Source organism: Coregonus clupeaformis, unplaced genomic scaffold, assembly GCF_020615455.1.
Source record: "Coregonus clupeaformis isolate EN_2021a unplaced genomic scaffold, ASM2061545v1 scaf0060, whole genome shotgun sequence".
Taxonomy (NCBI): domain Eukaryota; kingdom Metazoa; phylum Chordata; class Actinopteri; order Salmoniformes; family Salmonidae; genus Coregonus; species Coregonus clupeaformis.
Window position 1 is genome coordinate 641,333 of NW_025533515.1, and position 25,974 is coordinate 667,306.

The window sequence follows — 25,974 nt, forward strand, 5'->3', positions numbered from 1 at the left end:
GTCCAGGCGGTGCTGTCCCACTGTTTAAGTCTGTGTAGATGTATTAAACGTAGTCCAGGCGGTGCTGTCCCACTGTTTAAGTCTGTGTAGATGTATTAAACGTAGTCCAGGCGGTGCTGTCCCACTGTTTAAGTCTGTGTAGATGTATTAAACGTAGTCCAGGCGGTGCTGTCCCACTGTTTAAGTCTGTGTAGATGTATTAAACGTAGTCCAGGCGGTGCTGTCCCACTGTTTAAGTCTGTGTAGATGTATTAAACGTAGTCCAGGCGGTGCTGTCCCACTGTTTAAGTCTGTGTAGATGTATTAAACGTGGTCCAGGCGGTGCTGTCCCACTGTTTAAGTCTGTGTAGATGTATTAAACGTGGTCCAGGCGGTGCTGTCCCACTGTTTAAGTCTGTGTAGATGTATTAAACGTAGTCCAGGCGGTGCTGTCCCACTGTTTAAGTCTGTGTAGATGTATTAAACGTGGTCCAGGCGGTGCTGTCCCACTGTTTAAGTCTGTGTAGATGTATTAAACGTAGTCCAGGCGGTGCTGTCCCACTGTTTAAGTCTGTGTAGATGTATTAAACGTGGTCCAGGCGGTGCTGTCCCACTGTTTAAGTCTGTGTAGATGTATTAAACGTGGTCCAGGCGGTGCTGTCCCACTGTTTAAGTCTGTGTAGATGTATTAAACGTGGTCCAGGCGGTGCTGTCCCACTGTTTAAGTCTGTGTAGATGTATTAAACGTAGTCCAGGCGGTGCTGTCCCACTGTTTAAGTCTGTGTAGATGTATTAAACGTAGTCCAGGCGGTGCTGTCCCACTGTTTAAGTCTGTGTAGATGTATTAAACGTGGTCCACGCGGTGCTGTCCCACTGTTTAAGTCTGTGTAGATGTATTAAACGTAGTCCAGGCGGTGCTGTCCCACTGTTTAAGTCTGTGTTGATGTATTAAACGTGGTCCACGCGGTGCTGTCCCACTGTTTAAGTCTGTGTAGATGTATTAAACGTAGTCCAGGCGGTGCTGTCCCACTGTTTAAGTCTGTGTAGATGTATTAAACGTGGTCCAGGCGGTGCTGTCCCACTGTTTAAGTCTGTGTAGATGTATTAAACGTAGTCCAGGCGGTGCTGTCCCACTGTTTAAGTCTGTGTAGATGTATTAAACGTAGTCCAGGCGGTGCTGTCCCACTGTTTAAGTCTGTGTAGATGTATTAAACGTGGTCCAGGCGGTGCTGTCCCACTGTTTAAGTCTGTGTAGATGTATTAAACGTGGTCCAGGCGGTGCTGTCCCACTGTTTAAGTCTGTGTAGATGTATTAAACGTGGTCCAGGCGGTGCTGTCCCACTGTTTAAGTCTGTGTAGATGTATTAAACGTGGTAGTATACACCCGGCTTAACCCTGACTATGTCTCTGTCTCTATCTGTATACACCCGGCTTAACCCTGACTATCTCTCTGTCTCTATCTGTATACACCCGGCTTAACCCTGACTATCTCTCTGTCTCTATCTGTATACACCCGGCTTAACCCTGACTATGTCTCTGTCTCTATCTGTATACACCCGGCTTAACCCTGACTATCTCTCTGTCTCTATCTGTATACACCCGGCTTAACCCTGACTATCTCTCTGTCTCTATCTGTATACACCCGGCTTAACCCTGACTATGTCTCTGTCTCTATCTGTATACACCCGGCTTAACCCTGACTATCTCTCTGTCTCTATCTGTATACACCCGGCTTAACCCCTGACTATCTCTCTGTCTCTATCTGTATACACCCGGCTTAACCCTGACTATCTCTCTGTCTCTATCTGTATACACCCGGCTTAACCCTGACTATCTCTCTGTCTCTATCTGTATACACCCGGCTTAACCCTGACTATCTCTCTGTCTCTATCTGTATACACCCGGCTTAACCCTGACTATCTCTCTGTCTCTATCTGTATACACCCGGCTTAACCCTGACTATCTCTCTGTCTCTAGATGTACAGATGTGTTAGACGTGGTCCAGGCGGTGCTGTCCCATCCAGACGCTGTGGTCCAGGCCTGTTTCACCATCGGGGCGGTCACAGCCTGCGTGAACCCTCTCAGCTCATACATGGAACACAGGTCAGCACACCTTTCACTGGTCACACCTAGGGCTGTGGTGGTCACACCTAGGGCTGTGGTGGTCACACCTAGGGCTGTGGCGGTCAGCACACCTTTCACTGGTCACACCTAGAGCTGTGGTGGTCAGCACACCTTTCACTGGTCACACCTAGAGCTGTGGTGGTCAGCACACCTTTCACTGGTCACACCTAGGGCTGTGGCGGTCAGCACACCTTTCACTGGTCACACCTAGGGCTGTGGTGGTCACGACACCTTTCACTGGTCACACCTAGGGCTGTGGCGGTCACGACACCTTTCACTGGTCACACCTAGAGCTGTGGTGGTCACACCTAGAGCTGTGGTGGTCACACCTAGGGCTGTGGCGGTCACGACACCTTTCACTGGTCACACCTAGAGCTGTGGTGGTCACACCTAGAGCTGTGGTGGTCACACCTAGGGCTGTGGCGGTCACGACACCTTTCACTGGTCACACCTAGGGCTGTGGTGGTCACACCTAGAGCTGTGGTGGTCACACCTAGGGCGGTGGTGGTCACGACACCTTTCACTGGTCACACCTAGGGCTGTGGTGGTCACACCTAGAGCTGTGGTGGTCACACCTAGGGCTGTGGTGGTCACGACACCTTTCACTGGTCACACCTAGGGCTGTGGTGGTCACAACACCTTTCACTGGTCACACCTAGAGCTGTGGCGGTCACGACACCTTTCACTGGTCACACCTAGAGCTGTGGTGGTCACACCTAGAGCTGTGGTGGTCACACCTAGGGCTGTGGCGGTCACGACACCTTTCACTGGTCACACCTAGGGCTGTGGTGGTCACACCTAGAGCTGTGGTGGTCACACCTAGGGCTGTGGTGGTCACGACACCTTTCACTGGTCACACCTAGGGCTGTGGAGGTCACACCTAGGGCTGTGGTGGTCACACCTAGGGCTGTGGCGGTCACGACACCTTTCACTGGTCACACCTAGGGCTGTGGTGGTCAGCACACCTTTCACTGGTCACACCTAGAGCTGTGGTGGTCAGCACACCTTTCACTGGTCACACCTAGGGCTATGGTGGTCACAACACCTTTCACTGGTCACACCTAGGGCTGTGGTGGTCACACCTAGGGCTGTGGCGGTCAGCACACCTTTCACTGGTCACACCTAGAGCTGTGGTGGTCAGCACACCTTTCACTGGTCACACCTAGAGCTGTGGTGGTCACACCTAGGGCTGTGGTGGTCACACCTAGAGCTGTGGTGGTCACACCTAGGGCTGTGGTGGTCACGACACCTTTCACTGGTCACACCTAGAGCTGTGGCGGTCACGACACCTTTCACTGGTCACACCTAGAGCTGTGGCGGTCACGACACCTTTCACTGGTCACACCTAGAGCTGTGGTGGTCACGACACCTTTCACTGGTCACACCTAGAGCTGTGGTGGTCACGACACCTTTCACTGGTCACACCTAGAGCTGTGGTGGTCACGACACCTTTCACTGGTCACACCTAGGGCTGTGGTGGTCACGACACCTTTCACTGGTCACACCTAGGGCTGTGGTGGTCACACCTAGAGCTGTGGTGGTCACACCTAGGGCTGTGGCGGTCACGACACCTTTCACTGGTCACACCTAGAGCTGTGGTGGTCACACCTAGGGCTGTGGTGGTCACACCTAGGGCTGTGGTGGTCACACCTAGGGCTGTGGTGGTCACACCTAGAGCTGTGGTGGTCACACCTAGGGCTGTGGCGGTCACGACACCTTTCACTGGTCACACCTAGAGCTGTGGTGGTCACGACACCTTTCACTGGTCACACCTAGGGCTGTGGTGGTCACACCTAGAGCTGTGGTGGTCACACCTAGGGCTGTGGTGGTCACGACACCTTTCACTGGTCACACCTAGGGCTGTGGAGGTCACACCTAGGGCTGTGGTGGTCACACCTAGGGCTGTGGCGGTCACGACACCTTTCACTGGTCACACCTAGGGCTGTGGTGGTCACGACACCTTTCACTGGTCACACCTAGAGCTGTGGCGGTCACGACACCTTTCACTGGTCACACCTAGGGCTGTGGCGGTCACGACACCTTTCACTGGTCACACCTAGGGCTGTGGTGGTCACGAAACTTCGTCAGCCGGTGATTGTCAAGCAAATAACTGCCGGTCTCACGGTAATTGACCTTTAATTAACAAACACATTTAGCATCTCCTGGCTTCCACACACAGCCTACAAGCCACTGATACTGACCTTTGGAACATCTACATTTTAAAAAGTCTAATAAATCCATGTAATATAGCCTACACCTTCACAATAAATCCATTATTTATTTTAGACAGGTCTAAAGAAACATGATATGAAGAAAATGTAGTCTATTTCAGAAGAACAGAATAGCATCCTCTGAGTTGTCCTTATGTTAGGTCCTGATCTGGCTATGCCAAATGGCTGTGGTCTACACTAGTTCATTTAGCAGACTAGATTAGCTTAGAATTCCATGGCATTATTTTATAGTATGAAGAATAGAATTGAACAAAGCTGAATAAAATAGAAAGGATATTTTCTCCAAGTGATTTGAGGGAGTGCGCACATGCGGCTATTCTGTGTTGAGCGTTTAACAAAGAAACAGGTCCTCCTATATGCTTAATTTAGAGTTATTCATGTCATTTTAGTTGTTCCACATGTTTTGATTTTTAATACATTGTAAGGCTGCATGTTGCGACTAATGATGATTTTAAAAAAGTTGCTTGAAAGGCATGAGCTAGCTCTGCTTTGTTTTTTGGCGCAGGCTGTACACACGGTCGTGATGTGACTTACTTTAATGTATGACTGTTATTTATCGAATCACCTAACTATGTTAAATTGTCACTTGATTAAATTAATCAGTTAACAATTAACTCATTAGGAATTTGGGGCACCACGGAAGAAGTTGTTTAATGAGTTACCATCTCCCGAATTAAACTCTTAGAAGATATGTTATATATCGATAACAGTCACTTGTCAAATAATTGATGGTAGCCAGTAGTTTTTAACTGTAATGCTGTTGATTGGTGACGATGACATGAACATGAGTTGGTGTTGACGTCCATACAGGCGTTATACTCTGATTTTTACCTCAACATAGTGTGAAATACAGTTAATACTTCACTTTACACCAAGCGTCATAACCTGTTACAATAGGGTCATAACACTGTCATGACACCTGCTGTGACATATATTGCCTCATTTTACGGCTGGTTATGACACCTACATAAGAGTGTGAATCCCATATGACACTATGACACTGTCAAGAAGCATTATGACCATCTTAATCATATGAGCCTGATAGGTCTATCACCTACAGGCCTTTATGTCAGTCATCAGTCAGAAAGAGGGTGTCTTGTCCTGCTCCTGAAATCTGCTCCTGCATTCATCCCAGTCATCAGCAACAGAGCATCGGGGTCGGTGCATGTCTGACATCAATGTGTGAGCGATTATAATGATCATTTTAATATGGTCAATAAAAAAATATGAAGTAAACATCATGTTGACAAGTAGGCTATGGTGTAATGGAATGGTCTGCCCTGTGTGGTAGGTTTAGTGGTGTTATGTAGGTGTCATAACCAGCCATAAAATAACGCAATACACTACATGGCCAAAGGTATGTGGACACCTGCTCGTCGAACATCTCATTCCAAAATCATTGGCATTAATATGGAGTTGGTCCCCCCTTTGCTGCTATAACAGCCTCCACTCTTCTGGGAAGGCTTTCCACTAGATGTTGGAACATTGCTGTGGGGACTTGCTTCCATTCAGCCACAAGAGCATTAGTGAGGTCTTGCACTTATGTTGGGCGATTAGACCTGGCTCACAGTGGACGTTCCAATTCCTCCTAAAGGTGTTCGATGGGGTTGAGGTCAGGGCTCTGTGCAGGCCAGTCAAGTTCTTCCACACCGATCTCGACAAACCATTTCTATATGGACCTCGCTTTGTGCATGGGGGCATTGTCATGCTGAAACAGGAAAGGGCCTTCCCCAAACTGTTGCCACAATGTTGGAAGCACATAATCATCTAGAATGTCATTGTATGCTGTAAGATTTCCCTTCACCGGAGCTAAGGGGCCCGAACCATGAAAAACAGCCCCAGACCATTATTCCTCCTCCATCAAACTTTACAGTTGGCACTATGCATTCGGGCAGGTAGCGTTCTCCTGGCATCCGCCAAACCCAGATTAGTCCGCCAGACTGCCAGATGGTGAAGCGTGATTCATCACTCCAGAGAACGCGTTTTCACTGCTCCAGAGTCCAATGGCGGCGAGCTTTACACCACTCCAGCCGCTGCTCGGCCATGGAAACCCATTTCATGAAGCTCCCGACCAACAGTTCTTGTTTTGCTTCCAGAGGCAGTTTGGAACTCGGTAGTGAGTGTTGCAACCGAGGACAGACTATTTTTACGCGCTACGTGCTTCAGTACTCGGCGGTCCCGTTCTGTGAGCTTGTGTGGTCTACCAGTTCGCGGCTGAGCCGTTGTTGCTCCTAGACGTTTCCACTTCACAATAACAGCCCTTACAGTTGACCGGGGCAGCTCTAGCAGGGCAGAAAGTTGACGAACTGACTTTTTGGAAAGGTGACATCCTATGACGGTGCCTCGTTGAAAGTCACTGAGCTCTTCAGTAAGGCCATTCTACTGCCAATGTTTGTCTATGGAGATTGCATGGCTGTGTGCTTGATTTTATACACCTGTCAGCAATGGGTGTGGCTGAAATATCCGAATCCACTAAATTGAAGGGGTGTCCACATACTTTTGTGTATATAGTGTATGTCACAACAGGTGTAAATATATGGGTGATGACAGTGTTATGATATATGACATGGTTATGACTGTCTTATGATATGACATGGTTATGACAGTGTTATGATATGACATGGTTATGACTGTGTTATGATATGACATGGTTATGACAGTGTTATGATATGACATGGTTACGACAGTGTTATGATATGACATGGTTATGACAGTGTTATGATATGACATGGTTATGACAGTGTTATGATATGACATGGTTATGACTGTGTTATGATATGACATGGTTATGACAGTGTTATGATATGACATGGTTATGACTGTGTCAAGTAAAGTGTTACCGGAATACACATGGAAACAACAGCATACATGTAGACTGATTTTGCTGGGGGCAATGAGGAGACTCACGGCCTTTTCCCCCACCCGTTTCCATGGCACCTTTTACCCCACCCGTTTCCATGGCAATTCCATTGTTTCAGTCGAGTTCCATTGACCTCTTAACCATATCTATGTTAACTGATGTGGCTCATGCAATGGAATGGAATTTTTTTAATGTCAATTGAGTTGATTCAACAAATCACAGCACAGATTGATGGGTAAACTTCCTGTTTTGCTTCTATGGGTACAATCGCAATGGCCGCCAGTCCACCCATTATGCCATCATTGACTTAAATGGGGACGTCCGTTCTCTTTCTATGGGGCTAACTGGGTGTGATTAGCCTAATGCTGAACTAAACCCATCTGTACCATAACTGATGTATATCTGATTCTACCTGTATAGGTTTGTCTTCCCTAAGCTGGTGGAGCAGTGCAGCCAAGGTATAGTGAGTACAGTCGTCTTCACTGGACTGACAGCAGACCAGAAGAACCCTCTCCTCCAAAGCATACAACAGCTGATCCGGTCAGCCAATCCCAACGCTGTCTTTGTCCTGGCAGAGAGAGGAGCTGTTACCAGGTAGATTAGCCTGATGGAGTCTTACCTCATCTGAATCTGAAGTCTTTCAGTGATTATCATGGTTCCTTGTGTAACAATGCATCATTCCCTTCTATAGGAATGAGGATATGAAGATGATTATGTCTGAGAGCAGCTTCTCTGAGGCTCAGATGATGAGAGCCCGTTACCTGCTCTACCCTGGCTGGTAAGATGATCTCTCCCTCTCTCCCTCTCTCCTTCCCCTCTATCTCTCCTCTCCCTCTCTCCTCTCCCTCTCTCCTTCCCCTCTATCTCTCCTCTCCCTCTCTCCTCTCCCTCTCTCCTTCCCCTCTATCTCTCCTCTCCCTCTCTCCTCTCCCTCTCTCCTTCCCCTCGATCTCTCCTCTCCCCCAGCTCTATCTCTCCTCTCCCTCTCTCCTCTCCCTCTCTCCTCTCCCTCTCTCCTCTCCATCTCTCCTCCAGCTCTATATATCCTCTCCCTCTCTCCTCTCCCTCTTTCCTTCCCGTCTATCTATCCTCTCCTTCTCTCCTCTCCCTCTCTCCTTCCCCTCTATCTATCCTCTTCTTCTCTCCTCTCTCTCTCCTCTCCCTCTCTCCTCTCCCTCTCTCCTTCCCCTCTATCTCTCCTCTCCCTCTCTCCTCTCCCTCTCTCCTCCAGATTTATCTATCCTCTCGCTCGATCTATCCTCTCGCTCGATCTATCCTCTCCCTCTCTCCTCTCCCTCTCTCCTCTCCCTCTCTCCTCTCCATCTCTCCTCCAGCTCTATATATCCTCTCCCTCTCTCCTCTCCCTCCCTCCTCCAGCTCTAGCTCTCCTCTCCCTCTCTCCTCTCCCTCTCTCCTCTCCCTCTCTCCTCTCCCTCCCTCCTCCAGCTCTATCTATCATCTCCCTCTCTCCTCCAGCTCTCTCCTCCAGCTCTAGCTCTCCTCTCCCTCTCTCCTCTCCCTCTCTCCTCTCCCTCCCTCCTCCAGCTCTATCTATCCTCTCCCTCTCTCCTCCAGCTCTCTCCTCCAGCTCTAGCTCTCCTCTCCCTCTCTCCTCTCCCTCTCTCCTCTCCATCTCTCCTCCAGCTCTATATATCCTCTCCCTCTCTCCTCTCCCTCCCTCCTCCAGCTCTATCTATCCTCTCCCTCTCTCCTCTCCCTCTCTCCTCCAGCTCTCTCCTCCAGCTCTAGCTCTCCTCTCCCTCTCTCCTCTCCCTCTCTCCTCTCCCTTCCTCCTCCAGCTCTATCTATCCTCTCCCTCTCTCCTCTCCCTCTCTCCTCCAGCTCTCTCCTCCAGCTCTAGCTCTCCTCTCCCTCTCTCCTCTCCATCTCTCCTCCAGCTCTATATATCCTCTCCCTCTCTCCTCTCCCTCTCTCCTCCAGCTCTATCTATCCTCTCCCTCTCTCCTCCAGCTTTCTACTCCAGCTCTCTCTCCTCTCCCTCTCTCTTCTCCCTCTCATACATTATTTACGTAAGTATTCAGATGCTTTGGTATGAGACTTGAATTTGAGCTCAGGTGCATCCTGTTTCCATTGATCATCCTTGATGTTTCTACAACTTAATTGGAGTCCACCTGTGGTAAATTCAATTGATTGGACATGATTTGGAAAGGCACACACCTGTCTATATAAGATCCCATAGTTGACAGTGCATGTCAGAGCAAAAACCAAGCCATTAGGTCAAAAGGAATTGTCCGTAGAGCTCCGAGACAAGATTGTGTCGAGGCACAGATCTGGGGAAGGGTACCAAAAAATGTCTGCAGCATTGAACATAGTGGCCTCCATCATTCTTAAATGGAAGAAGTTTGGGACCACCAAGACTCTTCCTAGAGCTGGCCGCCCGGCCAAACTGAGCAATCGGGGTAGAAGGGCCTTGGTCAGGGAGGTGACCCGATGGTCACTCTGACAGAGCTCCAGAGTTCCTCTGTGGAGATGGGAGAACCTTCCAGAAGGACAACCATCTCTGCAGCACTCCACCAATCAGGCCTTTATGGTAGAGTGGCCAGACGGAAGTCACTCCTCAGTAAAAGGCACCTCATTGGTCAGCTTGCCTCATTAGAACTGGTTCTAAAAGCAGCTGAAACACAGGGTATCTGCCGAGAGCATGGTATTATCTGCTATTAGAGGGATTCTCTGAGACTCCTTTTGACCTACTCAATGCAGCATGTATGAATGCCCGTCACAAGGTTTAATGTGTGTCTGTCAGGTGTAAGGGCCGGTTCAGCAGTGGCTGTGTGTCTGTCTGTCAGGTGTAAGGGCCGGTTCAGCAGTGGCTGTGTGTCTGTCTGTCAGGTGTAAGGGCCGGTTCAGCAGTGGCTGTGTGTCTGTCTGTCAGGTGTAAGGGCCGGTTCAGCAGTGGCTGTGTGTCTGTCTGTCAGGTGTAAGGGCCGGTTCAGCAGTGGCTGTGTGTCTGTCTGTCAGGTGTAAGGGCCGGTTCAGCAGTGGCTGTGTGTCTGTCTGTCAGGTGTAAGGGCCGGTTCAGCAGTGGCTGTGTGTCTGTCTGTCAGGTGTAAGGGCCGGTTCAGCAGTGGCTGTGGGTCCCTGTCTCTGGTCCACCAGTGTGTGATGTTCAGCCTTCCCCTGGAGAGACCTCTGTTTCTGACACACTGTAAAGGTAAGAACCTCCTAATAATTACATCAATCAATAAAGTGGAACACATAAAGACCATTCTCTCCTAATATGGAGTCTGAGGTGTCATGACATGGCACACGTTCCTAAAAGATTTCCAGTACAATAGAATTGGAATGATTTAATTATATCAAATGGTATTTGTCACGTGCTGAATACAACAGGTGTAGTAGACCTTACCGTGAAATGCTTACTTACAAGCCCTTAACCAACAAAGCCGAGTTAAAAAGTAAGAAAGAAAATAAATAGATAAGGAGACCATAGACTAGATGTAGCAGAACTACCAAGTCAATGTGCAGGGTACCAGGTAGTGGAGTTAACATATAGGAGTAAAGAGACTAGGCATAGATAATAAACAGAGAGGAGCAGGATGTGTTAACGTGTGTCTGTGTGTATGTGAGCGTATGTAGTGTGTGTGGGTTGTAGTGGCAGTGTAGTATGTGTGAGTGAGTGTGCATGGAGCCAGTGCAAGAATGTCATTAAATAAAAAAAGGGGTAAATGTAAATAGTCCAGGGAGCCATGAACTGTTCAGCAGTATTATGGCTTGGGGGTAGAAACTGTTAAGGAACCTTTTGGTTCCAGACTTGGTGCTCCGGTACCGCTTGCCGTGCGGTAGCAGAGAGAACAGTCTATGACTTGGGTGGTCTTTGACAATTTTTAGGGTCTTCCTCTGACACCGCCTGGTATAGAGGTCCTGGATCGCAGGGAGCTCGGCCCCAGTGATGTACTGGGCCGTACGCACTACCTTCTATAGTGCCTTGCGGTCGGATGCCGAGCAGTTGTCATACCAAGCGGTGATGCATCTAGTCAATATGCTCTCAATGGTGCAGCTGTATAACTTTTTGAGGATCTATATAGTGTACAATACAATGCTTAACCATGTATATGATGCAGTAAAATATTTGATACAGTTTGATATCCTACCAGTCTCTCTCTGCCCCCTAGCCTTCAAGTCAGCTCTGAGTCCAAACCCTTTCAGAGGAAATGTCTACAACATCTGGGGGAAGGTCCTCTTCTCGGGTAGGGTTCCTCTGTTATTCTCACTCACTGACAATATACAGAACACAACATCACTCTGATGGTGATGGATGAGTAGACGTGTTTAGTTGTACTACTTATCAATAATCATACAGGTATTATTGTACTACTTATCAATAATCATACAGGTACTATTTCAGATGTCTTCTGTAATACTAAATGAATGTCAATATTTAACCTGTACTTGCATTCCCAGTTGTGGTTGTTATAAGATAAATGTTTGCCCTCAAGGCAGGCAGCACCAGCTGATGGTAGGAAACTCCTTCACTCTCCACTGGTTTAGTTTGGTTAACTTCACTCTCCACTGGTTTAGTTTGGTTAACTTCACTCTCCACTGGTTTAGTTTAGTTAACTTCACTAACCACTGGTTTAGTTTGGTTAACTCCCCTCTCCACTGGTTTAGTTTGGTTAACTTCACTCTCCACTGGTTTAGTTTGGTTAACTTCACTCTCCACTGGTTTAGTTTGGTTAACTTCACTCTCCACTGGTTTAGTTTGGTTAACTCCCCTCTCCACTGGTTTAGTTTGGTTAACTTCACTCTCCACTGGTTTAGTTTGGTTAACTTCACTCTCCACTGGTTTAGTTTGGTTAACTTCACTCTCCACTGGTTTAGTTTAGTTAACTTCACTAACCACTGGTTTAGTTTGGTTAACTCCCCTCTCCACTGGTTTAGTTTGGTTAACTTCACTCTCCACTGGTTTAGTTTGGTTAACTTCACTCTCCACTGGTTTAGTTTGGTTAACTTCACTCTCCACTGGTTTAGTTTGGTTAACTTCACTCTCCACTGGTTTAGTTTGGTTAACTTCACTCTCCACTGGTTTAGTTTGGTTAACTTCACTCTCCACTGGTTTAGTTTGGTTAACTTCACTCTCCACTGGTTTAGTTTGGTTAACTTCACTCTCCACTGGTTTAGTTTGGTTAACTTCACTCTCCACTGGTTTAGTTTGGTTAACTTCACTCTCCACTGGTTTAGTTTGGTTAACTTCACTCTCCACTGGTTTAGTTTGGTTAACTTCACTCTCCACTGGTTTAGTTTAGTTAACTTCACTCTCCACTGGTTTAGTTTGGTTAACTTCACTCTCCACTGGTTTAGTTTGGTTAACTTCACTCTCCACTGGTTTAGTTTGGTTAACTTCACTCTCCACTGGTTTAGTTTGGTTAACTTCACTCTCCACTGGTTTAGTTTGGTTAACTTCACTCTCCACTGGTTTAGTTTGGTTAACTTCACTCTCCACTGGTTTAGTTTGGTTAACTTCACTCTCCACTGGTTTAGTTTAGTTAACTTCACTAACCACTGGTTTAGTTTGGTTAACTCCCCTCTCCACTGGTTTAGTTTGGTTAACTTCACTCTCCACTGGTTTAGTTTGGTTAACTTCACTCTCCACTGGTTTAGTTTGGTTAACTTCACTCTCCACTGGTTTAGTTTGGTTAACTTCACTCTCCACTGGTTTAGTTTGGTTAACTTCACTCTCCACTGGTTTAGTTTGGTTAACTTCACTCTCCACTGGTTTAGTTTGGTTAACTTCACTCTCCACTGGTTTAGTTTGGTTAACTTCACTCTCCACTGGTTTAGTTTGGTTAACTTCACTCTCCACTGGTTTAGTTTGGTTAACTTCACTCTCCACTGGTTTAGTTTGGTTAACTTCACTCTCCACTGGTTTAGTTTGGTTAACTTCACTCTCCACTGGTTTAGTTTGGTTAACTTCACTCTCCACTGGTTTAGTTTGGTTAACTTCACTCTCCACTGGTTTAGTTTGGTTAACTTCACTCTCCACTGGTTTAGTTTAGTTAACTTCACTCTCCACTGGTTTAGTTTGGTTAACTTCACTCTCCACTGGTTTAGTTTGGTTAACTTCACTCTCCACTGGTTTAGTTTGGTTAACTTCACTCTCCACTGGTTTAGTTTGGTTAACTTCACTCTCCACTGGTTTAGTTTGGTTAACTTCACTCTCCACTGGTTTAGTTTGGTTAACTTCACTCTCCACTGGTTTAGTTTGGTTAACTTCACTCTCCACTGGTTTAGTTTGGTTAACTTCACTAACCACTGGTTTAGTTTGGTTAACTTCACTCTCCACTGGTTTAGTTTGGTTAACTTCACTAACCACTGGTTTAGTTTGGTTAACTTCACTCTCCACTGGTTTAGTTTGGTTAACTTCACCCTCCACTGGTTTAGTTTGGTTAACTTCACTCTCCACTGGTTTAGTTTGGTTAACTTCACCCTCCACTGGTTTAGTTTGGTTAATTTCACTCTCCACTGGTTTAGTTTAGTTAACTTCACAAACCACTGGTTTAGTTTGGTTAACTTCACTCTCCACTGGTTTAGTTTAGTTAACTTCACTAACCACTGGTTTAGTTTGGTTAACTTCACTAACCACTGGTTTAGTTTGGTTAACTTTACTCTCCACTGGTTTAGTTTAGTTAACTTCACTAACCACTGGTTTAGTTTGGTTAACTTCACTCTCCACTGGTTTAGTTTAGTTAACTTCACTAACCACTGGTTTAGTTTGGTTAACTTCACTAACCACTGGTTTAGTTTAGTTAACTTCACTAACCACTGGTTTAGTTTGGTTAACTTCACTAACCACTGGTTTAGTTTAGTTAACTTCACTAACCACTGGTTTAGTTTGGTTAACTTCACTCTCCACTGGTTTAGTTTAGTTAACTTCACTAACCACTGGTTTAGTTTGGTTAACTTCACTAACCACTGGTTTAGTTTAGTTAACTTCACTAACCACTGGTTTAGTTTGGTTAACTTCACTCTCCACTGGTTTAGTTTGGTTAACTTCACCCTCCACTGGTTTAGTTTGGTTAACTTCACTCTCCACTGGTTTAGTTTGGTTAACTTCACTCTCCACTGGTTTAGTTTGGTTAACTTCACTCTCCACTGGTTTAGTTTGGTTAACTTCACCCTCCACTGGTTTAGTTTGGTTAACTTCACTCTCCACTGGTTTAGTTTGGTTAACTTCACTCTCCACTGGTTTAGTTTGGTTAACTTCACTCTCCACTGGTTTAGTTTGGTTAACTTCACTCTCACTGGTTTAGTTTGGTTAACTTCACTCTCCACTGGTTTAGTTTGGTTAACTTCACTCTCCACTGGTTTAGTTTGGTTAACTTCACCCTCCACTGGTTTAGTTTGGTTAACTTCACTCTCCACTGGTTTAGTTTGGTTAACTTCACTCTCCACTGGTTTAGTTTGGTTAACTTCACTCTCCACTGGTTTAGTTTGGTTAACTTCACTCTCCACTGGTTTAGTTTGGTTAACTTCACTCTCCACTGGTTTAGTTTGGTTAACTTCACTCTCCACTGGTTTAGTTTGGTTAACTTCACTCTCCACTGGTTTAGTTTGGTTAACTTCACTAACCACTGGTTTAGTTTGGTTAACTTCATTCTCCACTGGTTTAGTTTGGTTAACTTCACAAACATTTTTACATTTTACATTTTAGTCATTTAGCAGACGCTCTTATCCAGAGCGACTTACAGTTAGTGAGTGCATACATTTTTCATACTGGCCCCCCGTGGGAAACGAACCCACAACCCTGGCGTTGCAAGGGCCCTGCTCTACCAACTGAGCTACAGGGGACTGTTTATGTGATGTTGTTGAATGAGGAGCGAGAGCAGAATGAAGAGAGAGCAGATGTCTGAGAGAGCAGATGTCTGAGAGAGCAGATGTCTGAGAGAGCAGGTGTCTGAGAGAGCAGGTGTCTGAGAGAGCAGAATGAAGAGAGAGCAGATGTCTGAGAGAGCAGATGTCTGAGAGAGCAGATGTCTGAGAGAGCAGATGTCTGAGAGAGCAGGTGTCTGAGAGAGCAGGTGTCTGAGAGAGCAGAATGAAGAGAGAGCAGATGTCTGAGAGTGCAGGTGTCTGAGAGTGCAGGTGTCTGAGAGAGCAGATGTCTGAGAGAGCAGAATGAAGAGAGAGCAGGTGTCTGAGAGAGCAGAATGAAGAGAGAGCAGATGTCTGAGAGAGCAGAATGAAGAGAGAGCAGGTGTCTGAGAGAGCAGAATGAAGAGAGAGCAGGTGTCTGAGAGAGCAGAATGAAGAGAGAGCAGATGTCTGAGAGAGCAGAATGAAGAGAGAGCAGGTGTCTGAGAGAGCAGGTGTCTGAGAGAGCAGATGTCTGAGAGAGCAGAATGAAGAGAGAGCAGATGTCTGAGAGAGCAGAATGAAGAGAGAGCAGATGTCTGAGAGAGCAGATGTCTGAGAGAGCAGATGTCTGAGAGAGCAGATGTCTGAGAGAGCAGATGTCTGAGAGAGCAGAATGAAGAGAGAGCAGATGTCTGAGAGAGCAGGTGTCTGAGAGAGCAGAATGAAGAGAGAGCAGATGTTTGAAATGTGGAGGTTGAATGATTCTGTAGCTGATGATCCTAGGCGTGTTCCTTACTAGTTTCTGTGAATTTTAAGTTACAGTCCATTGAATTACACTAGTTGCATTGATTTTGTTTGTTCATGTCTTCCATTGAATGGTCCATGTTGTTTGAGTCATTCTGGAGTTGGATCATGGATAGATGGATGTTGTAGCACTGAACCCCTCCTTATCCTCAGCATGCTGTCTGGTATATGTAGCTGCCACAGTGGTAGGTCCATCAGACCAGGCATTAGACCATCAGACCAGGCATTAGACCATCAGACCAGGCATTAGACCATCAGACCAGGCATTAGACCATCAGACCAGGCATTAGACCATCAGACCAGGCATTAGACCATCAGACCAGGCATTAGACCATCAGACCAGGCATTAGACCATCAGACCAGGCATTAGACCATCAGACCAGGCATTAGACCATCAGACCAGGCATTAGACCATCAGACCAGGCATTAGACCATCAGACCAGGCATTAGACCATCAGACCAGGCATTAGACCATCAGACCAGGCATTAGACCATCAGACCAGGCATTAGACCATCAGACCAGGCATTAGACCATCAGACCAGGCATTAGACCATCAGCCAGGTCAGTGAGATGCTGATATATCTCCATGTTCTTCTCCAGACTCTGAGAGGATGATGGAGGTGAGCTACAACACTGTGAGTGGGAACCTCTGTATCACCCAGCAGCCCCTGGGGGACAGCCACCAGGGAGACCAGGAGCCCTCTGGATGCTTCCTGGTGTTCCATGGAGTGGGATTGACACAGGAGGCCCTGAAGGACTGGCTGAGGTTATGTGTAAAACAGGTACAACACTGACTAACTGACCAACTACTTGAACTCACAACTCATCTAACTGACCATCTAACTGACCATCTAACTGACCAACTAACTGACCATCTAACTGACCAACTAACTGTCCATCTAACTGACCAACTAACTGTCCAACTAACTGACCATCTAACTGACCAACTAACTGTCCATCTAACTGACCAACTAACTGTCCATCTAACTGACCAACTAACTGTCCATCTAACTGACCAACTAACTGTCCATCTAACTGACCAACTACTTGAACTCACAGCTCATCTAACTGACCATCTAACTGACCAACTAACTGAACTGACATCTAACTGACCATCTAACTGAACTGACCATCTAACTGACCATCTAACTGAACTGACCATCTAACTGACCAACTACTTGAACTCACAGCTCATCTAACTGACCATCTAACTGAACTGACCATCTAACTGACCATCTAACTGAACTGACCATCTAACTGACCATCTAACTGAACTGACCATCTAACTGACCATCTAACTGAACTGACCATCTAACTGAACTGACCATCTAACTGACCATCTAACTGAACTGACCATCTAACTGAACTGACCATCTAACTGAACTGACCATCTAACTGACCATCTAACTGACCATCTAACTGACCATCTAACTGACCATCTAACTGAACTGACCATCTAACTGAACTGACCATCTAACTGACCATCTAACTGACCATCTAACTGAACTGACCATCTAACTGAACTGACCATCTAACTGACCATCTAACTGACCATCTAACTGAACTGACCATCTAACTGAACTGATCATCTAACTGACCATCTAACTGAACTGACCATCTAACTGACCATCTAACTGAACTGACCATCTAACTGACCATCTAACTGACCATCTAACTGAACTGACCATCTAACTGAACTGACCATCTAACTGAACTGACCATCTAACTGAACTGACCATCTAACTGAACTGACCATCTAACTGAACTGACCATCTAACTGAACTGACCATCTAACTGAACTGACCATCTAACTGACCAACTAACTGACCATCTAACTGACCATCTAACTGAACTGACCATCTAACTGAACTGACCATCTAACTGAACTGACCATCTAACTGACCAACTAACTGACCATCTAACTGACCATCTAACTGACCAACTAACTGACCATCTAACTGACCATCTAACTGACCATCTAACTGACCATCTGCTGTAGACAAGTTGCAGACAGTGATGTTATTGTCACTAACATCAGAGGTAATAGAGTCATCTTGGTGTTGTCTTGTTTTCAGAAGGAGGTGAGGAAGGTGAAGAGGACCCAGATGAGCCTCTCTCCTCAGGAGATCAGGACCATCCATGTGAGTGTTCCTCTAATATCATATATAATATATCATCTCTCTTTACCCGCCTGTCCGTCTGTCTAACTGCCTGCCTGTCTGTCTGGCTACCTGCCTGTCTGTCTGTCTGCCTGCCTGGCTACCTGCCTGTCTACCTGCCTGTCTGTCTGCCTGTCTGTCTGTTTGTCTGTCTACCTGCCTGTCTGTCTGTCTGTTTGTCTGTCTACATGTCTGCCTGTCTGTCTGTCTGTCTACCTGCCTGTCTGTCTACCTGCCTGTCTGTTTGTCTGTCTACCTGCCTGTCTGTCTGCCTGTCTACCTGTCTGTCTGTCTGCCTGTCTGTCTGTTTGTCTGTCTACCTGCCTGTCTGTCTGTCTGTCTACCTGCCTGTCTACATGTCTGTCTGTCTGTCTGTCTGTCTGTTTGTCTGTCTACCTGCCTGTCTGTTTGTCTGTCTACCTGCCGGTCTGTTTGTCTGTCTACCTGCCTGTCTGTTTGTCTGTCTACCTGCCTGTCTGTCTGCCTGTCTGTCTGTCTGCCTGCCTGTCTGTCTGTCTGCCTGTCTGTCTGTCTGTCTGTTTGTCTGTCTACCTGCCTGTCTGTCTGTCTGTCTGTCTGTCTGTTTGTCTGTCTACCTGCCTGTCTGTCTACCTGCCTGTCTGTCTGTCTACCTGCCTGCCTGTCTACCTGCCTGTCTGTCTGTCTGCCTGTCTGTCTGTCTGTCTGTCTGTCTGTCTGCCTGTCTGTCTGTCTACCTGCCTGTCTGTCTGTCTGTCTGTCTGTCTGTTTGTCTGTCTGCCTGCCTGTCTGTCTGTCTACCTGCCTGTCTGTCTGTCTACCTGCCTGCCTGTCTACCTGCCTGTCTGTCTGTCTGTCTGCCTGTCTGTCTGTTTGTCTGTCTACCTTCCTGTCTGTTTGTCTGTCTACCTTTCTGCCTGTCTGTCTACCTGCCTGTCTGTCTACCTGCCTGTCTGTCTACCTGCCTGTCTGTCTGTCTACCTGCCTGTCTGTCTGCCTGTCTGCCTGTCTGTCTTTCTGTCTGTCTGTCTGTCTGTCTGTGTGTTTCTGTGTTCAGGTGAAGAGACATCTGGACCCTTTACCTCCAGGCTTCTTCTACAATGGACAACAGTATGTCAGTTTCTTTGGAGAAAAGAACAACTTCCATCCACGTATCCTTTTATCGCTACTGTCTGTCCTCAACACAACCATTGTAAAACCATAGCATCTTATACAGACCTACTATCGTTGGTTTAGCTGTCCTTACATTAAGCCCCTGCAGAAATGGACCAGTTCATAGCGGAGTATGTTGAGGAGGCCAACAGAGAGATCGACCTCTTCAACAATCGGCTGGACCAGCAGCAGCACCATGACCTGTTTGACCCTTAGTGACCCCTAATGACCCCCAGGGTTAGGGTTAGAGGTCGTCTGTCTCGTCCTTTTACTGTTTGTCCTCTCCTTCTCAGCACATCTCAAAGGGAAACATGGGGGAGTGGGGCAGGGAGACTATTACCATACATACTGTAACCTCCACTATACCATACATACTGTAACCTCCACTATACCATACATACTGTAACCTCCACTATACCATACATACTGTAACCTCCACTATACCATACATACTGTAACCTCCACTATACCATACATACTGTAACCTCCACTATACCATACATACTGTAACCTCCACTATACCATACATACTGTAACCTCCACTATACCATACATACTGTAACCTCCACTATACCATACATACTGTAACCTCCACTATACCATACATACTGTAACCTCCACTATACCATACATACTGTAACCTCCACTATACCATACATACTGTAACCTCCACTATACCATACATACTGTAACCTCCACTATACCATACATACTGTAACCTCCACTATACCATACATACTGTAACCTCCACTATACCATACATACTGTAACCTCCACTATACCATACATACTGTAACCTCCACTATACCATACATACTGTAACCTCCACTATACCATACATACTGTAACCTCCACTATACCATACATACTGTAACCTCCACTATACCATACATACTGTAACCTCCACTATACCATACATACTGTAACCTCCACTATACCATACATACTGTAACCTCCACTATACCATACATACTGTAACCTCCACTATACCATACATACTGTAACCTCCACTATACCATACATACTGTAACCTCCACTATACCATACATACTGTAACCTCCACTATACCATACATACTGTAACCTCCACTATACCATACATACTGTAACCTCCACTATACCATACATACTGTAACCTCCACTATACCATACATACTGTAACCTCCACTATACCATACATACTGTAACCTCCACTATACCATACATACTGTAACCTCCACTATACCATACATACTGTAACCTCCACTATACCATACATACTGTAACCTCCACTATACCATACATACTGTAACCTCCACTATACCATACATACTGTAACCTCCACTATACCATACATACTGTAACCTCCACTATACCATACATACTGTAACCTCACTCTACATAATATACATACATACTGTAACCTCCACTATACCATACATACTGTAACCTCCACTATACCATACATACTGTAACCTCCACTATACCATACATACTGTAACCTCCACTATACCATACATACTGTAACCTCCACTATACCATACATACTGTAACCTCCACTATACCATACATATATGGGTGATAAACATAACTGAATCAAGACATTATTATGGCGAGAGAGTACAAGCTTTCCTTCCAGATGACAGGTTCAACTTTCCAGTGTCAGTCAGTATCATTCTAGTGCTAGGGAGGTTTCTAATAGGCCAGGAGAATTGGTTGGATTTGTAGCCTGGCTGTTGGCGGGACTCCACTGGTTCCCTAAGGGGTATCCCAAGAAACGCTCTCCTCTCTCGTCTCCTTTCCTGACCGGTCATACGATCTACAGCCCACCTGTTAGTTAGCTGCTCTCTGTATCTGCCTGGTGTGGTGATAGAAACTGGAACTACTAGCTAGACCAGCACACAGCTCTAGTCAGCATAGCAACACGGTCAGGGCTGGATCCCTCATCTCTCCATCCTCAGTAGCATAATGTCATGATGTGGGTGGGCTACTGGTTGGAATGGGGATGAGGCCAGTTTGGGCTGGGTTAGGAGGGTTTGGGTTGAGGGTGGGGAGGGTAGGACTGGTGTCTACAGGGATGGGTTAGTAGTGGTGTCTACAGGGATGGGTTAGTAGTGGTGTCTACAGGGATGGGTTAGTAGTGGTGTCTACAGGGATGGGTTAGTAGTGGTGTCTACAGGGATGGGTTAGTAGTGGTGTCTACAGGGATGGGTTAGTAGTGGGATATTACAGGGATGGGTTAGTAGTGGTGTATTACAGGGATGGGTTAGTAGTAGTGTCTACAGGGATGGGTTAGTAGTGGTGTCTACAGGGATGGGTTAGTAGTGGTGTATTACAGGGATGGGTTAGTAGTGGTGTCTACAGGGATGGGTTAGTAGTGGTGTCTACAGGGATGGGTTAGTAGTGGTGTATTACTGAGATGGGTTAGTAGTGGTGTCTACAGGGATGGGTTAGTAGTGGTGTCTACAGGGATGGGTTAGTAGTGGTGTATTACAGGGATGGGTTAGTAGTGGTGTCTACAGGGATGGGTTAGTAGTGGTGTCTACAGGGATGGGTTAGTAGTGGTGTATTACTGAGATGGGTTAGTAGTGGTGTCTACAGGGATGGGTTAGTAGTGGTGTCTACAGGGATGGGTTAGTAGTGGTGTCTACAGGGATGGGTTAGTAGTGGTGTCTACAGGGATGGGTTAGTAGTGGTGTCTACAGGGATGGGTTAGTAGTGGTGTCTACAGGGATGGGTTAGTAGTGGGATATTACAGGGATGGGTTAGTAGTGGTGTCTACAGGGATGGGTTAGTAGTGGTGTCTACAGGGATGGGTTAGTAGTGGTGTCTACAGGGATGGGTTAGTAGTGGTGTCTACAGGGATGGGTTAGTAGTGGTGTCTACAGGGATGGGTTAGTAGTGGTGTATTACAGGGATGGGTTAGTAGTGGTGTATTACAGGGATGGTCAGGGTCTTTAGTGGTGGTGTCTACAGGGATGGGTTAGTAGTGGGATATTACAGGGATGGGTTAGTAGTGGGATATTACAGGGATGGGTTAGTAGTGGGATATTACAGGGATGGGTTAGTAGTGGTGTCTACAGGGATGGGTTAGTAGTGGGATATTACAGGGATGGGTTAGTAGTGGTGTCTACAGGGATGGTCAGGGTCTTTAGTGGTGGTGTTGACCACATGCAGTTCCTTGATGTGGGACTTAAGCTGCATCCACTACCTGTTAGATAGATGGGATTTAAGCTGCGTCCACTACCTGTTAGATAGATGGGATTTAAGCTGTGTCCACTACCTGTTAGATAGATGGGATTTAAGCTGCGTCCACTACCTGTTAGATAGATGGGATTTAAGCTGCGTCCACTACCTGTTAGATAGATGGATGGTGGAGGTGTCTTACATGTTCTCTCAGGACCACCTGTCATGTGATGTTCCTGGTGATGGGACTTAAGCTGCATCCACTACCTGTTAGATAGATGGGATTTAAGCTGTGTCCACTACCTGTTAGATAGATGGGATTTAAGCTGTGTCCACTACCTGTTAGATAGATGGGATTTAAGCTGCGTCCACTACCTGTTAGATAGATGGGATTTAAGCTGCGTCCACTACCTGTTAGATAGATGGTGGAGGAACTCTCAGGACCACCTGTTGATGTGATGGGACTTAAGCTGCATCCACTACCTGTTAGATAGATGGGATTTAAGCTGTGTCCACTACCTGTTAGATAGATGGGATTTAAGCTGTGTCCACTACCTGTTAGATAGATGGGATTTAAGCTGTGTCCACTACCTGTTAGATAGATGGGATTTAAGCTGCGTCCACTACCTGTTAGATAGATGGGATTTAAGCTGTGTCCACTACCTGTTAGATAGATGGGATTTAAGCTGCGTCCACTACCTGTTAGATAGATGGGATTTAAGCTGTGTCCACTACCTGTTAGATAGATGGGATTTAAGCTGCGTCCACTACCTGTTAGATAGATGGGATTTAAGCTGCGTCCACTACCTGTTAGATAGATGGGATTTAAGCTGCGTCCACTACCTGTTAGATAGATGGGATTTAAGCTGTGTCCACTACCTGTTAGATAGATGGGATTTAAGCTGCGTCCACTACCTGTTAGATAGATGGGATTTAAGCTGTGTCCACTACCTGTTAGATAGATGGGATTTAAGCTGCGTCCACTACCTGTTAGATAGATGGGATTTAAGCTGTGTCCACTACCTGTTAGATAGATGGGATTTAAGCTGTGTCCACTACCTGTTAGATAGATGGGATTTAAGCTGCATCCACTACCTGTTAGATAGATGGGATTTAAGCTGTGTCCACTACCTGTTAGATAGATGGGATTTAAGCTGTGTCCACTACCTGTTAGATAGATGGGATTTAAGCTGCGTCCACTACCTGTTAGATAGATGGGATTTAAGCTGTGTCCACTACCTGTTAGATAGATGGGATTTAAGCTGTGTCCACTACCTGTTAGATAGATGGGATTTAAGCTGCGTCCACTACCTGTTAGATAGATGGATGGTGGAGGTGTCTTACATGTTCTCTCAGGACCACCTGTCATGTGATGTTCCTGGTGATGGGACTTAAGCTGCATCCACTACCTGTTAGATAGATGGGATTTAAGCTGTGTCCACTACCTGTTAGATAGATGGGATTTAAGCTGTGTCCACTACCTGTTAGATAGATGGGATTTAAGCGGTGTCCACTACCTGTTAGATAGATGGGATTTAAGCTGCGTCCACTACCTGTTAGATAGATGGGATTTAAGCTGTGTCCACTACCTGTTAGATAGATGGGATTTAAGCTGCGTCCACTACCTGTTAGATAGATGGGATTTAAGCTGTGTCCACTACCTGTTAGATAGATGGGATTTAAGCTGTGTCCACTACCTGTTAGATAGATGGGATTTAAGCTGCATCCACTACCTGTTAGATAGATGGGATTTAAGCTGCGTCCACTACCTGTTAGATAGATGGGATTTAAGCTGTGTCCACTACCTGTTAGATAGATGGGATTTAAGCTGCATCCACTACCTGTTAGATAGATGGGATTTAAGCTGCGTCCACTACCTGTTAGATAGATGGGATTTAAGCTGTGTCCACTACCTGTTAGATAGATGGGATTTAAGCTGCATCCACTACCTGTTAGATAGATGGGATTTAAGCTGCGTCCACTACCTGTTAGATAGATGGGATTTAAGCTGTGTCCACTACCTGTTAGATAGATGGGATTTAAGCTGTGTCCACTACCTGTTAGATAGATGGGATTTAAGCTGCATCCACTACCTGTTAGATAGATGGGATTTAAGCTGCGTCCACTACCTGTTAGATAGATGGGATTTAAGCTGCGTCCACACTACATGATATTCACCGCGGATGTCATGTTCATGCAACATCCTGATATTGTTAGGATGTGGTGTGTTGTGGAGGCATCGTACATGTTCCTTCAGGACTACATCTATAGTAGAACCATCCACTCAGACAATACTAGTACTATGCTACTACAATACTAGTACTGCACTACTACAATACTAGTACTACACTACTACAATACTAGTACTACACTACTACAATACTAGTACTGCACTACTACAATACTAGTACTACACTACTACAATACTAGTACTGCACTACTACAATACTAGTACTACACTACTACAATACTAGTACTGCACTACTACAATACTAGTACTACACTACTACAATACTAGTACTGCACTACTACAATACTAGTACTACACTACTACAATACTAGTACTGCACTACTACAATACTAGTACTACACTACTACAATACTAGTACTGCACTACTACAATACTAGTACTACACTACTACAATACTAGTACTGCACTACTACAATACTAGTACTACACTACTACAATACTAGTACTACACTACTACAATACTAGTACTGCACTACTACAATACTAGTACTACACTACTACAATACTAGTACTGCACTACTACAATACTAGTACTACACTACTACAATACTAGTACTACACTACTACAATACTAGTACTGCACTACTACAATACTAGTACTGCACTACTACAATAATAGTACTACACTACTACAATACTAGTACTACACTACTACAATACTAGTACTGCACTACTACAATACTAGTACTACACTACTACAATACTAGTACTACACTACTACAATACTAGTACTGCACTACTACAATACTAGTACTACACTGCTACAATACTAGTACTGCACTACTACAATACTAGTACTACACTACTACAATACTAGTACTGCACTACTACAATACTAGTACTACACTACTACAATACTAGTACTGCACTACTACAATACTAGTACTACACTACTACAATACTAGTACTGCACTACTACAATACTAGTACTACACTACTACAATACTAGTACTGCACTACTACAATACTAGTACTACACTACTACAATACTAGTACTACACTACTACAATACTAGTACTGCACTACTACAATACTAGTACTACACTACTACAATACTAGTACTGCACTACTACAATACTAGTACTACACTACTACAATACTAGTACTACACTACTACAATACTAGTACTGCACTACTACAATACTAGTACTACACTACTACAATACTAGTACTGCACTACTACAATACTAGTACTGCACTACTACAATACTAGTACTACACTACTACAATACTAGTACTGCACTACTACAATACTAGTACTGCACTACTACAATACTAGTACTACACTACTACAATACTAGTACTGCACTACTACAATACTAGTACTGCACTACTACAATACTAGTACTACACTACTACAATACTAGTACTGCACTACTACAATACTAGTACTGCACTACTACAATACTAGTACTGCACTACTACAATACTAGTACTACACTACTACAATACTAGTAC

General features: G+C 45.5%; 2 protein-coding genes across 12 annotated transcripts in view; one reads left to right on the forward strand and one right to left on the reverse strand.

The window, feature by feature from the left end:
* dnaaf9 (dynein axonemal assembly factor 9) overlaps positions 1-19,517 on the forward strand; it is a 207,122-nt gene extending 187,605 nt beyond the window's left edge. Inside the window, exons 27-35 of one of the 2 annotated variants that reach the window (XM_045212884.1) lie at positions 1,957-2,082; positions 7,615-7,788; positions 7,886-7,972; positions 10,260-10,366; positions 11,328-11,402; positions 16,412-16,593; positions 17,887-17,952; positions 19,007-19,100; positions 19,211-19,517. In XM_045212884.1, the coding sequence (XP_045068819.1) occupies positions 1,957-2,082; positions 7,615-7,788; positions 7,886-7,972; positions 10,260-10,366; positions 11,328-11,402; positions 16,412-16,593; positions 17,887-17,952; positions 19,007-19,100; positions 19,211-19,317 (1,018 nt within the window). In that variant the 3' untranslated portion in view covers positions 19,318-19,517. Of the gene's footprint in view, positions 1-1,956; positions 2,083-7,614; positions 7,789-7,885; positions 7,973-9,958; positions 10,367-11,327; positions 11,403-16,411; positions 16,594-17,886; positions 17,953-19,006; positions 19,101-19,210 lie in introns of those variants that run through there. The other variant, XM_045212886.1, reaches the window with a different exon arrangement.
* A 1,041-nt stretch (positions 19,518-20,558) lies between these two features.
* On the reverse strand, positions 20,559-24,632 carry LOC121555337. 10 transcript variants are annotated; one of them, XR_006658170.1, is made up of 4 exons: positions 23,037-24,632; positions 22,569-22,676; positions 22,399-22,434; positions 20,559-22,290 (listed from the first exon to the last, which is right to left on the reverse strand). XR_006658170.1 is itself a non-coding variant. In XM_045212890.1 (4 exons), exons 2-4 carry the CDS (start codon positions 23,665-23,667, stop codon positions 22,184-22,186), a joined length of 1,026 nt encoding a protein of 341 aa, XP_045068825.1. In that variant the 5' UTR covers positions 23,668-23,674; positions 23,891-24,632; the 3' UTR covers positions 20,559-22,183. The 10 variants fall into 10 exon arrangements, 4 of the variants coding, with proteins under 4 accessions (XP_045068825.1, XP_045068824.1, XP_045068823.1 ...); XM_045212890.1 differs by having other exon boundaries at positions 20,559-22,434; positions 22,533-22,676; positions 23,037-23,674; positions 23,891-24,632; XM_045212889.1 differs by having other exon boundaries at positions 20,559-22,434; positions 22,533-22,676; positions 23,037-23,674; positions 23,819-24,632.
* Between the last annotated feature and the right edge of the window lie 1,342 nt (positions 24,633-25,974).